Here is a 15,968-nt window from a genome sequence, read left to right on the forward strand (position 1 = left end):
ATGTTGTACATACATCTTTCATTTTATAACCTTTTAAAAAAGTAAAAAACATTAAAAAATTCTACCTAAAATTGGTTTTACTTTATAATCTGTAAGTAATGATTTAAAACAAAAATATATTTAAAATTGCATTTTAGACAGGTACTTAAAACTGATTTTGTGCCATAAAGAGGCAAGGTATAAGGGAATTTGTAGAAGGAAAGAAAATAATAATGCTTTGTTGTTGTTGTTAATCCTCACCTGAGGATATTTTTCTCCATTGATTTTTTTTTTTTTAGAGAGAGTGGATGGGAGGGGGAGAGATAGAGAAACATTGATGTGAGAGAGACACATCTATTGGCTGCCTCCCACATGTGCCCCGACCTGGCCCAGGATGGAGCCTTGTAACCCAGGTCTGTGCCCTGGACTGGAATCGAACCTGCGACTCTTCAGTCCTCGGACCGACACTGCAATCACTGAGCGAAACCGGCCTTGGCTAACCATGCTTTTAATTCTAGCATTTATTCTAGTAGATAAATTTCCTGCTTGATTAAATGGACGTTTATTGAGGATATTTCTAAACTTCTAACATTTTATTTTATGGGTTATTTAGAAGACATGCTTTAAAGGGAGAGTATTAAATGGTAAGATAGTAACATAATAGAATGTCATAATGGACTGGGAGAGAGAGTTCTTGAAAGATACATATCTTTATATCTATAAATTATCTGTTCTGAGAGCTAAGCAGCCTTTGTTTGGATTAAGGTAAATACCAAATAGAATTCATAAATGTAAATATAAAAGAGCTGCGAATCCAAATGGAAGAAAGTCAACTGCCTGCTAAAATAGTAGTTTATCCTTGATCTTCAATTAGCCATACGCAATATATTATAAGCCCATTAAAAAATAAAACGCTCAAGCTGTAAAATAGGCAAATGATGAGATCCTATTGACTAGATGATTCAGGAAACTTAATGATGTATTTGGTATTAAAACCAAATTGTGATTTTTCTGTAATCAGACTTCCTAGTTCAGTTTAGACTTGTTTCACAGGTAGTGATTAAAATGTGCCTTCAAATAAAAACCCCATTCTGTTTCTGTAGGGCTTATAAAGAAATGTAATATGTACTTTATATCATGTAATAAGACAACACTTGTTTTGTCTTTATGTAGCTTGCATTGAAAGGCTCTAGCTACAGTGGACTGCTTGAACGACATCATATTCACACCAAAAATGTAGAGCATATTCTAGATAGTTTACGGTAAGTCTGTGATTGGATTTTGGGCGGGCTTTTGTATTCAGGAATTCCAATTTTTCTCTACCTAGCAGCTAATCATTAGAATTTAAAATAAAGATGGCCATTATAAAATCACTTTCAGAAAATTATATTGTGGTTAATGGACCTGATATTGTAGTATTCCTAAGGAAATTTTTATTATACTCTGAAAATTTCCCAGATTTTCAGTTATTATTTGGTCTGCCCGAGAAATGCCTTTTCTACAAAGGGTTAACTCTGCACACAGCAGGCTTCAACTGTATGTGTAATGTTTTATTTCTTAAACAAAATACTGGAGTGGTTATATGGGTGTTCACTGTGATATTCTTTGAATGTCTAAAAATAATCATTCTAGAAGCCTGTTAATTTGGGGCAAATCTAGTCAGTGATTATGTTGATGTGTATACAGGAGAATCAGTGTAAGAACATGCAAATTAGAAAGTCACTATTTCAGGGTCTGGCACTCAAATGAGTATTTATTGGATTTAAAATAATGGCTATTCAGTTTTATAATTTAAAAATGGTCTTTCCTTTGTCAGTAGCTATAAAAGATGTTTTTAAAGAGATATGGGATAGTCATTAACTTTCAGTTTATTCATATGCTTCATGACTTATAGTTAATTGGCTGTTGCAATTAAAAGAAAATGAAGCTAACCTTACAAAGCTAAACATAAATTTGTTTATAAAACAAAATAGTTTATTTTACATCTTCATTGTAATGATCTGCCTCAGAAAACATCCTTGTGATGCTATTAGTGGAACTTTTATGTAACCTTTACTTTTTTATCTCAGGAATGAGGGCATTGAGGTTCGTCTAGTGAAGAGGAGAGAATATGATGAAGAAACTGTTCGATGGGCCGATGCCGTCATAGCTGCAGGAGGTAATGGCTTTACAGATACAGACGGGGGATGCGGAGATGCTCGTGAATACTCATGCTTCTCAGTAGCCGGTGGTTGAAGCCTACCCTAAGATAAGGTTTTGGATTTGTAGGATCTGTCTTACATAGCATGTTCCTTTTGTAGTGAATGATGTTACTTTGAGGTTCCATGCATATATTTGTGTGTGTCTACTCAAGGTGTGTATTTAACTTCAAGTATGATTCAGAGGATTAGTTGTTACTGTATTTTGGTTTAGTTATGGCCATCTTGGAAAAAAAATTAAAGTTGTTTAAGAGCTTAATGAGATTAGATAAATTCCATCCCTCTCTGGCCCCAATTTATATACACTTATTTCCCCCTAAGCTTTATTACTAAGTTAGTGAACATTCTTTCTAAAGCTTTAAGTTGACAGCATTTGTCGGAGAGAAAATTCTGAAATTGGACACTTTGTTGGACATATTCTAATTAAAATAATTTGTGAATTTGGACTGATGTTATGAGAGAAAGAAAGAGGATCAGCCAGTAGAAGTGATAAGATTAGAGCAGGGTTCCCAGTTAGGGAGTGCATCTAGTGGGTGGAGGCCAGGGCTACTGCTAACATCCTACAATGCACAGGACAGCTCCCCATGACAAAGAATTATCTGGATTAAGACGTCAGTCCTGCCACTGTTGAGGAATCCTAAGTTAGAGTGCGAGAGAGAATGCAAAGGGCCGGTGGGTAGAGAGGAAGTGGAATGACTGTGACAGTCAGCAGATGGGATGGCGGCGGTGTGATTGTTAAAAGTACTGGAGTTCAAATGATGTTAGAAACCAGTTTTATAACGAGTCTGGGTCTGTCTGCTGGCTTTTAGGTGACGGCACAATGCTTCTGGCAGCAAGTAAAGTGTTGGACAGACTTAAACCAGTGATTGGAGTGAACACTGATCCAGAACGGTGAGGAAAAACATGCTTTTGTTTGGCTCTTTTTTTTAGTGCAATACAAAAAACATTTATGCTTTCTTTGCATAGTATCTGTGTATGAAAATCTTCACCTTTGGAAGCTCCTCTTAATTGTCTGTAGCCTGGTCTGTTGCTGGGCGTGCTGCTGCAAGGAGTGATGAGTTAACATTCCCTCTTCTGTCTTTTCTAATGGTTCTCGTTGACATTCCTGGTTATGCTTCCACTGATGTTTCTGGTGACTTCATTGACTTGGTGAATAGACCAAATCCTGTTATCATTTTTTCCCTTCTTTCCTCAGCTCTCCTGACATTCACCCTCATTCTGTTCCAGCTGCCCATAGCCATGATTATACCTGGGCTTTATGATCACCTAGAATTTTCCCATCTCTCAAGTCTGCCCTTTGACTTTTACCGGGCACTTTCTTGACAAATTTCTTAATTATTTTGTATTGTTATCTTTCTACTTAATCCTAGATCAGTTTGTTATCTTCTCTATTCCTGTATCACCACTGTTGAGACCATCTGGGGAAAAAAAAAAAATCATAGACACTTGGGCTTGGTGGCCCATATTTACTTTCCATTTGTAGTTTCTAGCACTTAGAACTGGACTCTCAGTTGTTGGATAAACTTCCTATTTGGCCCAAGTCATCTCTCTTCCCCATTTCCTGGGGCAGCTCCTTCAAGAGTGGCTCTTCAACTTCGTGTCCTCCCTAGTCTCCTTCAACACACTCTTCTCTTCTCTCACAAAGGAAATGGAAGTCACTGGATAAGAACTTCAGCTTTTCTCATGCTTAAAAAATATCTTGTTCTGTTCCCTTTTTCCCTCTCTCCCTTCACACATTATTTCCTTTTAGGCTAAACACTTAAGACTCCCAACTTTCAATAAATTTTAATAAATTCTTTACCCTGTGTCACACTCTTGGTTATTTCCCTTGCCTTTCCTCTATCCCAAAGCTGGGTAGCTCCACTTTCTTACTTCACAGTTATTTTCTAAACCTCACTCTTCTCTGGATTTGCCCCCAACCAGTTCATTGATGTTGCCTTTGTCTCACAAAGTGGTGATATCCTGGTTACCGAACCCACTGGACACTTAGCTCTTGTTTTACTTGATTTCCGGGAAATTTCTGGTGCTAACTGCCCCCTTGTTGCATCTATGCGTCTTTGGCATTATGATGCCCCTTTCTTTCTACCTCTATGGCTGTGTCTTTTCACTATCTCTTGATGGATCTTATTTTTTGGTCACTGCTTATATATTGGTGTTTTCACATATTATCCTCTGGGCTATACTGTCTCTAGAATAACTGATTAATATCTATGGTTTTAACTTAGATCCTGGTGACTTGAAAATCCTTATATCCAACATTGACTGTTTCCATTCTTACTCTTTATATTTCTCCTCCCCACTGCAGCCAGAGTGATCATTTTATGAAAGTTTGATACTATTTTGTGACTTCTCTGCTCAGAATCTTACGGTGATTGCCATTATCTCAGAATAAAATCTAATTCTTTACTAAACTGGGGTGACCAACTCACCCTGTTTTGTCAGGGACTGTTTGTAAAGGCTGTTCTTAAGTGCACATGTAATGTCTGAGCATCTGCTAACACCATGGGTGGAGGCTCAGATGTGGAGGCCTTTGCTAGTGAGGAGCTCTGTTGGTATTTGCAGTAGCAGGACCTGAAAGAATAATTAGTTTTCCCACAAGGCTGTGTTCTTTTCATGCCATTGTGTGCTTTTGCCTAAAGTGCCTTATACTGCTTTCTCATTGGAGTAGTTCTTGTTCATTCCAGACTGTGCCTCTCCTGGGCTCTGACTGTAAGTCCCTGGACAGGCAGTACTTATCTCTCTGTTATTTCTGCGTGATTCTTTCTTCCATTTGACTGATTTCCCTGAGTACAGGACTTTGTGCTTTACTTTCTCTATCACTATTATAGTATTACCAGAGGCCCAGCACACGAAATTCCTGCATGGATAGGGTCCCTAGGCCTGGCCTGCAATCAGGGCCGATCTTCCCCGGCTGCCTGCAGCCGGACCTCCCCAACCCCTGCTGCTGCTGCCGGTCGCCCTCTGTGTGTGGGGCGATCGGGGCCCTGGTGTGGCCCGTGTCTGCCACCACCCACCTTCGTTCCCCATCAGGCGATCGGAGCCTGCTGGCTGTGGGGAGGGACCGAGAGGTTGGCTGGCAGGCCTGTGGGCTGGGGGCAGCTCCTGCATTGGTAGTCTGCCCCCTGGTGATCAGTGTGCGTCATAGCCGACCAGTCGTTCTGCTGTCCGGTCGATTTGCAGGTTACGCTTTTATATATATAGATATATAGTCAGTAGGCAATAAGCATTGAAATGAATGCTTAATTAAATGATCTCAGGGAGCAGGGCTAGGCCCCCATCCTAGTTAATATTCTCTGAGCATAAGGAATTGAGATCATTGGTTCTGTGATTATTTTTTTATTAACTTTATTGTTAATGTATATGTATTTTAGAACTTTTAATGAACTATTTTTATATCTTTAAAGAGATTCTAGATACTTTATACAGTTTATTAAAATATATTTAAACAGATGACTTAATGCTCATAATCTTATGGGGATTTTGAAACTATAAGTAGATGGTGTTGCCTCTAATTTTACCTAGAATAATGGGTTTTAGAAGGCCGTTGTTTCTCTCCTTGCCTTCAGGCAGAAGGGGATTAAGCCTGTGGGCTTGTTCAGTTATTCAGGTTGCCTGACTTCTTTTTTTAAAGCACTGTGGTCCCTCATAACCTTAAGTAAGCCCAGAAGTTATTGTTCAACTTAAGTTTCTTTTTCTCTGTATTAGTTATCAAATGCTTGATAACAAATCACCCCAAAACTTAGAGGCGTTAAACAACAATAATCACTGGTTATCTCTCAGGGTTTCTGTGTGTCAGGAATTCAGGACAGCTCAGCTGGGTGGGTTTGGCTTGGGATCTGATGAATTTATAGTCAGATGCACTTGGACTTCAGGCCATCTGAAGCCTTGCCTTAGGTCGTAGGATCCACTTCTAAGATGGCTCACTTATATGGGCTCATCTAAATGAAATACATAATTTCTGTTTGTGTCTTTTGTATTCTGCACCCATTCTATTAAGACTGGTAAACACGACATTTTTCAATGCGTAATAATTAGAATGTGATAGAGGGCATGTGGTAGCCAGCCTCCAAGTTAGCAGCTTCCTAGTATTTACACCTTTATGTGGTTCCCTACCTGCTTCTGTATTCAGTCAGGACTGGCCTCTGACCAGTAGAATGTGGTATGCCAGTGTATACCACAGGCTTCCAAGGCTAGGCTGTCCCTGGTATTGCAGCTTCTATTGCAGCTTCTTGGATCGCTCATTCTGGGGTAAGTCAGCCACCGTGGTGTGAGATACCTAAGCAGCCCCAGGAAGAGGCTCCCTGGAGAGGAATCGAGGCCTCTTGCCAACAGCTGGCACCAGTGTGCCAGGCATGTGAGTGAGCCACATTGAAAGTGAATCCTCCAGGCTAAGTCAAGCTTTCTGATGCTTATATTGCTAGCTGATAATCTGACTAACCTCGTGAGGGATCTCCTCTCTTGAGTGTTTTAGACCTGCAGTTGACCCCAGCAGGTATTTTCTATCAAATGACTGTTAATACCTTTTATATACTTAGCACTATGTAAAGTATTGCAGTGAACATGAAGTTTTTTAACCTCAGTGTTGACCTCTCAGATAAAGAAATTGACTAGTCACAACTTCATGAAAACCTTGTTTTCTGCTCTTCACACTTACACGTTAACTTACAGTATTACCAAGAGTTTGTTTTGCCAAGCCTAGTCCCAACCTTTCCTTCAAGATTAAAGCCACCTTTCCTTCGAGACTGATAATCATTGAGCTTCCTGGACACCTTTCATCATGTTAGGTGCTACATTCTCTTATCTTTCTGTAGCAGCCTATAGGCAATCTTAACACTTTGCAGTTTGCAATAAAAAAATTCTGTCTTCTACATCATGCTGTTTACTCCTTGAAGGAGTTCATCCTGATACGGTTTTTGAGAAAATTAAACGGTACATTGCATTAAACTTTCTGAGTTTTAGTAACTTGGAATATCCTACCTAGTAATAGACAAATATGCAAATTGACCATATCTCTGACACACCCACAAACCACGCCCACCATCCAATCAGAGCGAGTATGCAAATTAACCCAAACCAAGATGGCTACAGCCACAGAGAGCAAGGTTTCCTAGGTAACAGGAAGCCAAGCTTTCCGCCTGCCCTTGCCAGGCCTAAGCCTCCACTCAAGCTACAAAGTTTCAATTATAGAAGGTAAACAAATTCAAACAGAAATGGCGGCAGAATGGAGCTTGAGAGAGCAGGCCAGGGTTGTCCCCGGCAACGGGAAGCAAAGCTTTCCGAACACCCTGGCCAGGCTCACCCGCTTAGGGCTACAAAGTTTCAATTATAACCCCAACACAAATGGCTGCTGGCCTTGGAGGGAGCCCCAGGCTTGGCTCTGCTCCAGGCTACAAAGTTTCAATTGTAGAAGGAAAATAAATTCCAGATACCAGGGCCTCCGCTTGTGTTGCCAGGGGGCGTGGCCGGCCTGCAAACCACCACAGGCCCCTCGCTCAGGCCACCCCACACCCCAAAGGAACCCCACCCTGATCAGGGACACCCTTCAGGGCAAACCAGCTGGCCCCCACCCCTGTACCAGGCCTCTATCCTATCTAATAAAAGAGTACTATGCAGATTGATCATCACTGCAACACACAATATAGCTGCCCCCATGTGGACACAAGATGGCCACCACAAGATGGCCAGCAGGGGAGGGCAGTTGGGAGGCACCCAGCCTGCAAGGGAGGCAGTTGAGAAGGATCAGGCCTGCAAGGGAGGGCAGTTGAGAGGGACCAGGCCTGCAAGGGAAGGCAGTTGGAGGTGATCAAACCTGCAGGAGAGGGCAGTTAGGGGTGACCAGGCTGGCAGAGGAGGGAAGTTGGGGGCAAACAGGCTGGCAGCTGAGTGGTTAGGGGGTGATTAGGCTGGCAGGCAGAAGCGGTTAGGGGCAATCAGGAAGGCAGGCAGGCAAGCAGTTGGGAGCCAGCAGTCCTGGATTGTGAGAGGGATGTTCGACTGCCCATTTAGGCCTGATCCTGGTGGAAGGAAAATAAATTCCAGATACCAGGGCCTCCGCTTGGGTTGCCAGGGGGCGTGGCCGGTGGGATGGGGCCTAAACGGGCAGTCGGACATCCCTCGAGGGATCCCAGATTGATGAGGGTACAGGCTGGGCTGCGGGACAAACCCCCCTCCATGCATGAATTTTGTGCACTGGGCCTCTAGTTTTAAATGATGTTTAATTTAAAAGGTATTTATAGTTCAAAACACTTTCACATAAATACTTTGATTCCTCAGAATAACCTTTGGAGATTGGTGGGTTTATAGCATAGAGATGAAGAAGCTGGTGACTTGCCCAAAATTAATAGATAATTTCAGGGTAAGATGCAGACACCACTGTACCATTAGACAATTTTGCAGGGTGGTCAGTCTGTGGCAAATTTGCTGTTATTTTCAGTTTCACTATAATGTGGAAATTAAGTAGTATTGTGTATTATGGCAGTAAAGCTGGATTTAAACTATGTCTATTTGTTCTTTTTTTTGTTTTTGGTGAAAATAGACAATTTTGTGGCAAAACAAATTAAGTATAGAGTTGAAATTTAAAAAAATCATATCTGATTTTTAATTAAGTTTTTTTCTTCTTCCTTTTGCACCACCCCTAACCCCTTTTCAAATGAAGGTCTGAGGGTCATTTGTGTCTTCCTGTTCGCTATACACATTCCTTCCCAGAAGCCTTACAGAAGTTCTATCGTGGTGAGTTCAGGTAGGAATTTCTTTCTGTTGTTATATAAATATCTTAATAAATGTGTATCATTAAAATACTGTTAAACAGAATTAGATAATATTTGGATTAGTCCATAATTATAACAGTAGCCATAAAATGTAATATATTAGCTGAGTCACAAACACATCTAACTTATCTTATTCTAGTCCAATCAGAACTGTATAGAGAATCCCTGACAAATGCCACTTGGCCTATACTAGTATGAAATCGTTAATAGAGGTTTTTTTCCCTTCGGTGAGATAGAAGCCATGACTGTACTTTCTTAGCCTTGTTACATTATCTTAGAAAGATACTAAAAACTGTTGGCTAAAACTGAGTGTTCAAACTTGTTGAGATTTTATGTTTTTTGTCCTCATCTTCTCCCGTCCAGAATGACTGAGAGTTCTCTCTTGCTGAGATTGTTGGTATCCCTGTCTCACAGATTAAAGTGTTTCTTAAGCAATGGGATTTTTTCCCCATGTTTCTTTCACTGAATTTGTTCAGTGGTCAGACTACCTTGATAAAGAATTTGTCTTTAATTCAATTTATTTGGGACATTTTGTACACATACATTAGATATTTCCATTATGATCCAACAAAGAAATAAACTTATAAATCTCTTTTAGCAGGAACCTGTGAATTTTAGGTGTTTCTAGTATAATTTGTTCCTGGAACAAGTAGGTTTTTTAAATGAATTTTTAATTTGGTGAAATTATAATGTCCATTTCTTAGTTTAATTTATTCTGTCTTAACATAACTTGCTTTCATTCACTCCTCCCAGGTGGTTGTGGAGGCAGCGTATCAGGTTATATCTTGAAGGGACTGGCATTAACCCCATTCCTGTGGACCTTCACGAACAGCAGCTGAGTTTGAATCAACACAGTAGAGCCTTCAATATTGACAGAGTTCATGATGACAGTAAGTGGATTGGGGGTTAGATGTGTTTGGGTCAATATTTAACTTATAGTTCTTTTGATGTCTAATTTCTAAAAGTAATACTTTATAACTAACTTCAGTGCCACTGACAATACTTAAGGAAGTACAGTGAACTATTTCAGGTGTAAAACTTATTATGATTAGACACTGAAGTAAGAAATACAGCATATTTCTAAGAGAAATACTTTCTAGGATGGGTTTGAAAATGTCCAAGGGGGTAGATGATATTTAAGGAAAGAGTCTTGGCCTTAATCTTTGAAAGGTCAAAAAGGAAAAATAAAGCAGAAGAACTAAAATGGACTAATCTGTGGAAGATTTCATAATAATTATCTACACCAGGTGTCCTCAAACTACGGCCCGCGGGCCACATGCGGGTGTTTTTGCCGTTTTGTTTTTTGACTTCAAAATAAGATATGTGCAGTATGCATAGGAATTTGTTCATAGTTTTTTTTAAACTATAGTCCGGCCCTCCAACGGTCTGAGGGACAGTGAGCTGGCCCCCTGTTTAAAAAGTTTGAGGACCCCTGATCTACACTAATAAAAGAGAAACATGCAAATTGACTGTACCTCTGCTACACCCACAAGCCACGCCCACCAGCCAATCAGGAGCGAGTATGCAAATTACCCCAACCAAGATGGCTGTGGCCACAGAGCAAGCAGGAGGCTTGGGTTTCCCTGGCAATGGAGGAAGCCAAGCTTCACGCAGCCCTGGCCTGCCGTGGCCTCCGCTCAAGGCTACAAAGTTTCAATTAAAGAAGATAAATAAATCCCAGATACCAGGGCCTCCGCAAGATAAATTATCCGAGGGCCGATGGGGATGTGGCTGGCCTGCAAAGACCACAGGCCCCTCGCCCAGACTGCCCCATGCCCCAAGGGAACCCCCACCCTGATCCAGGTCACCCATCAGGGCAAACCAGCCAGCCCCACCTGTGCACCAGGCCTCTATCCTCTCTAATAAAAGAGTAATATGCAAATTGACTGTCACTCCAACACACAATATAGCTGCCCCCATGTGGTCAAAGATGGCTTCTCCCATGTGTACACAAGATGGCCACCACAAGATGGTCAGCAGGGGAGGGCAGTTGGGAGGGACCAGGCCTGCAAGGGAGGGCAGTTGGGGGCAATCAAGCCTGCAAGAGAGGGCAGTTAGGGGCGACCAGGCCGGCAGAGGAGGGAAGTTAGGGGAGACCGGGCCTGTAGGGAAGGGCAGTTGGGGGAGACCCAGGCCTGCAGGGGAGGGGCAGTTAGGGGTGACCAGGCCTGTAGGGGAGGGCAGTTAAGGGCAATTAGGCTGGCAGGGGAGTGGGAGTGGTTAGAGGGTGATCAGGCTGGCAGGTAGAAGCAGTTGGGGGCAATCAAGAAGGCAGGCAAGCCAGCAGTCCTGGATTGTGAGGGGGATCCCAGATTGGAGAGGGTGCAGGCTGGGCTGAGGGACAACCCCCCTTACCTCCCCCTCCCCCGTGCACGAATTTCGTGCACCGGGCCTCTAGTATATTTATATAGTTATATTTAAACATATTTACTATAGTTATAGTTACTGATTAAAACATTTATGTTGGGAAATTTTGCATTCCAGCCTTCACATTTGTGTTTCAAATATTTGTGTAAGGTACTAAGAGAATTTTAGCATAGGGTAATATGCACCTTTTTGTTATAAGTAGTTAAGGTGAATTCTCATTTTTGAGCCTATTTTGGATTATATTTTCCTACTTTTCTCCTAGCTCTAAGACTTTCATGGTGCAAGAAGATCCTAGATGTCCTACCTAAATACTTAGATATTTTTTCTCCTGTGTTTCACTTCTTGACTAAACTTACCAGGAAGAGCTACCTTACACATCTGCTTTCTGTCTGTCTCTGTCTTGTTGTGGTACCTAATGTTCACCCACCCTCCCGCTCTACGAGTTTTCATGGTGATTATAGCTTTAGAGGTTAGCATGTTCCTAACTTGTGTGTGTGTGTGTTCATGTCATGTTTTAAACATGTTCCTTCTCTTCCCCAAACAAACAAAAAAAATCATTTGATTTTAGAAATCTTTTAAGTAATTACATGCAATAAATTCCCATTACTGATTTTGAAAGACTGCAACAACTGTTCAGTAAGATTTAAAAATCTTAGCTAGAAATTTTACTTTGTCCCACACCACAAGTTACTGCTCCCACCAGAAGATGGTCAGGTTCGGCTCTTTTCACCCAGTCTTATAGGAAAGAGGTCGATTGGTATTCAGAGGTTCATTGCTCAAACTCCTATCTCAGGTTCACTGTTTTAACTCATAATCTAAGTTAATGTATTATATAGAGAAGCAAAATCCTATATAATAAAGATGGAATATGCAAATTGACCATCATGCTGTCACAAAGATGGAGGCGCCCAGTCCCCTCAGCCCTGCTAGGCTTGGGGGGGGGGGGGGAGTGGCAGGCGCATGGTGCAGCCAGACCTGCCTTCAGCCCCCCAGCTTCCCAGGGCTGATACGAGGTGCAGGCAAGCCTTGGATGGCAGCTGCCCAGCTGCCCAGGGCCGCCCGAGGCTAAGGTAACCAGGGCCGGCCAAGGCTTGCGCTGCTGGCAGTGGCAGCAGCAGAGGTGTGATGGGGGCATTGTCTTCCCCTGATCGCTGGGTCACCTCCCGCCCCTGAGGGCTCCCCAATTATGAGATGGGGCAGGGCGGGCTGAGGGACCCTCCCTCCAGTGCATGAATTTTCATGCACTGGGCCTTTAATTACATATAAATTGAGTAGTACCCAGGGCGTTCATATATAAAAAAAATTTTCAAAACTTAGACATCAATCTTTGAATTAAAAGGACCCACAAACCACTTCAGTAATTATGTTAAAAGGTCCCCACAAGGTATGTCAGATTGCAGGGATAAAACAAACTCCTGCATGTTTCCAGGCTTATGGTGATTGTGATGGGAGTAGGTTATTACATTGTAAAGAATTTGGAATCAGAATAGTTTCAGATTTTTAATGTTAATATGGGAGATTGTTATAATTATTGAGGTAGTTATTAATATTGTTATCATTAACAATTATGTGATATTTACCATGTTTAGGAACTAGTTTGGAATTTTTTATTTATTTATGTATTTATTTTTAAATATAATTTTTATTGATTTCAGAGAGGGAGAGAGATAGGAATATTAATGATGAGAAAGAGAGAATAATTGATTGGCTGCCTCATGCACACCCCCTACTGGGGATTGAGCCCGCAACCTGGGCATGTGCCCTTGACCAGAATTGAACCCAGGACCTTTCAGTCTGTAGGCCGACGCTCTATCTACTGAGCCAAACCGGCTAGGACTGGAGATTTTTGATAGCTTTATTTTCTGAGACAAAATTGAGGAAGAGTTCAAGCTATAGCTCATATTTCCTATTTAAATTCTTTTCATGTTGGCAGGAAACATTTCCTAGTAAGCTGCCACTTGGGGTTTTGAATATAGGTATAAGTTTGTGATTATAAATATATCACCATGTCAATCCTTTATTTAGCTTTCTAATTTAGAACAAAAGATTACAGAGGTAAAAAAACAAAACAAAAAAAAAAACCTCTTTTTTGACTTTTCAGTTTAAAAAGGGATGATGTAACTTTAAAAACAAATAAAAATTTTCATTGTATGTAGTATATTCTGCCCTTAGCTAGATTGTATTTGTATAAAAATTAATGAAGAATTCATTTTTGTTACCTGTATACCTTCAAGGGAACATAGAGTTAATTAATTATTTTTAAACATTTTTTATCATGTAAAACTAGTAATTTTCTTATTTTCAAGGCTGGTTATATTAATTTGGATAAGTGAATGGGTATGCTAAACAATCCCAGAATTTCAGTGGCTTAACTTAAGGCTTAATTCTAGCTCCTCTCACTGTCCAAGGTGTGTTCAAGCAACTTCCAATAGTAGTTCCTATCATCTAGGGCCTCTAAGCCTTCTATTGGATCCAGGTAGGAGAACTCAGGGAAAAAGCGAGGAGAGCCTTAAGAGAAGTTTTAGGAGCAGGCCTTTGTACTATTTTTGCTCATATTCCATAGGCTGTTGCTAGTCCCACGTGTATATCCAGTGTGAGTTGGCCTGAAAACATAGTCTACCAGGATGGCAGTGTGAGAGAATTGCACAGTGTAGCAGTCCCTGTCTCTATTACAGTATAAAAATTCTATATTTAAAAATACAAATTTTAATAAATTTTGTAACCCATTCTTTTGTATAGAAAAGTGTTAGTTGGTATTGAGTCCATATTTTTAGTTAAATTTATTGGGGTGACATTGGTCAATAAGATTATATAAGTTTCAAGTGTACATTTCTATGATACATAATCTGTATATTGCATTGTGTGCCCATCACCTAAAATCAAATCACCTTCATCACCATATATTTGACCCTAAAATAAGACAGAAAAAGTTAAGAACCATATAATTTCACTCATATGTGGAATGTAAAACTGAAAGCAACAAATGAATAAACAAGAAAAACAAAAACTTAAACAGATCTGATTTCTACCAACTGATTTGGTTTCCAGCATGAGCCAGGCATGTAATTTGCTGTTTAAATCCAAAATGTCTCTCCTTTGGAGGTATTTGATCATTTCACTTCTGAAGTTTCCAGAGTAAAACCTAGTTAAGTGTGACAATAAGAATCTTTTGTGGTGGATAAGTATATTTTAACCACTCTTGAGAAATTGTTTCCAGAAGAATTAAGGTTTATTTTGGACAGTCAGAAGGTTCATTGCAGCTGTAATGTAAAATGACTTTGAGGTTTATATTATGAAATAGAGGCCTGGTGCACAAAAATTTGTGCACTCAGGGAGGGTCCCTCACCGGCCTGCACCCTCTTGCAGGCTGGGACCCTTTGTGGGATGTCCACCTGCTGGCTTAGGCCCGCTCCCAGGGGGATCGGGCCTAAGCTGGCAGTCAGACATCCCTCTGACAGCCTGGGAGCCCTCGGAGGATGTCCGACTAATGACTTAGGCCTGCTGGGAGTGGGGCCTAAGCCGTTAGTCGGACATCCTTAGCGCTGCTGCAGAGGTGGGAGAGGCTCCCGCCACCACTGCTGTGCTGGCCAGCCATGAGCTGGCTTCTGGCTGAGCAGTGCTCCCCCTGTGGAAGTGCACTGACAACCAGGGGGAACTCCTGCATTGAGCATCTGCCCCCTGGTGGTCAGTGCACGTCATAGCAACTGGTCGTTCCCTGTCTTTCCGCCATTAGGGTCAATTTGCATATTACCCTTTTATTATATAGGATACTTTGAGTTACTTACTGTATATGTTAATACTGTTAAAGTATAGATTCTATTACAACAAAATATGAATATTTTAACTTTATAAAATTTATGTCATAACATTGCTAAAATTTTTAAGAGCTATCTTGGATTTTTTTCTTCATTACCTGCAGGGCCCGAGGCTTCAGGACCCCAGCTTTTGCCAGTGAGAGCACTAAATGAAGTCTTCATTGGGGAGAGTCTATCATCCAGGTACTTTTAAACCTGTGAGCTTGAGTTTGGAATTTAACATGTTAGTATTTTTTAGATATTTATTGAATTTCTACAACCTAAGATTTGTTAATAATTAATACTGTCTAAATAATAGAAATGAATTATTTAATGAAATATTTCTGAAACCTTTATACACGTTAATACATTTTAAAGAGGAAAGAAGATTCTATGACCCAAAAAGTTTGTGAAACCCTAGGCCAGTGATGGCGAACCTATGACACGCGTGTCAGCACTGACACGTGTAGCCATTTCTGATGACACGCGGCAGCTAAGGCGGCCGCATGCCGAGGATGAAACATTTGCGAAATAATGTTTTTTCCTCAAAGTGACACACTACCTGAGTTATGCTCAGTTTTTTTGCGAAGTTTGACACACCAAGCTCAAAAGGTTGCCCATCACTACCCTAGGCTAAACAAAGTTTTTCAGGTTCTTTACTGCAGTATTTCCCAGAACCTTCCATCTGTCATACAGGTGCATTATATTGATCATCAATGCCTGCTTAAGAGAATAGTATACTTACTCGGCATACATCGGCATATACAACTTGATATACAACTTCTATAGACAGCATAGTAAAACTTACCTAATTGTCTTAATGATGTTCTTTAAAGCTGATTTGTTTGTTTGCTTGTTTTTAT

General features: G+C 40.9%; 1 protein-coding gene across 3 annotated transcripts in view; it reads left to right on the forward strand.

Moving 5' to 3' along the window:
• Positions 1-15,968, forward strand: part of NADK2 (NAD kinase 2, mitochondrial) — a 35,751-nt gene that overhangs the window by 4,692 nt on the left and 15,091 nt on the right. For all 3 annotated transcript variants that reach the window (XM_054715319.1, XM_054715320.1, XM_054715321.1), the window contains exons 2-7: positions 1,153-1,241; positions 2,049-2,137; positions 2,987-3,068; positions 8,833-8,916; positions 9,698-9,834; positions 15,231-15,309. In XM_054715319.1, coding sequence (XP_054571294.1) covers positions 1,153-1,241; positions 2,049-2,137; positions 2,987-3,068; positions 8,833-8,916; positions 9,698-9,834; positions 15,231-15,309 — 560 coding nt within the window. The remainder of the gene's footprint in view (positions 1-1,152; positions 1,242-2,048; positions 2,138-2,986; positions 3,069-8,832; positions 8,917-9,697; positions 9,835-15,230; positions 15,310-15,968) is intronic.

The sequence above is a fragment of the Eptesicus fuscus genome, chromosome 4 (genome assembly GCF_027574615.1).
Source record: "Eptesicus fuscus isolate TK198812 chromosome 4, DD_ASM_mEF_20220401, whole genome shotgun sequence".
NCBI classification, from domain to species: domain Eukaryota; kingdom Metazoa; phylum Chordata; class Mammalia; order Chiroptera; family Vespertilionidae; genus Eptesicus; species Eptesicus fuscus.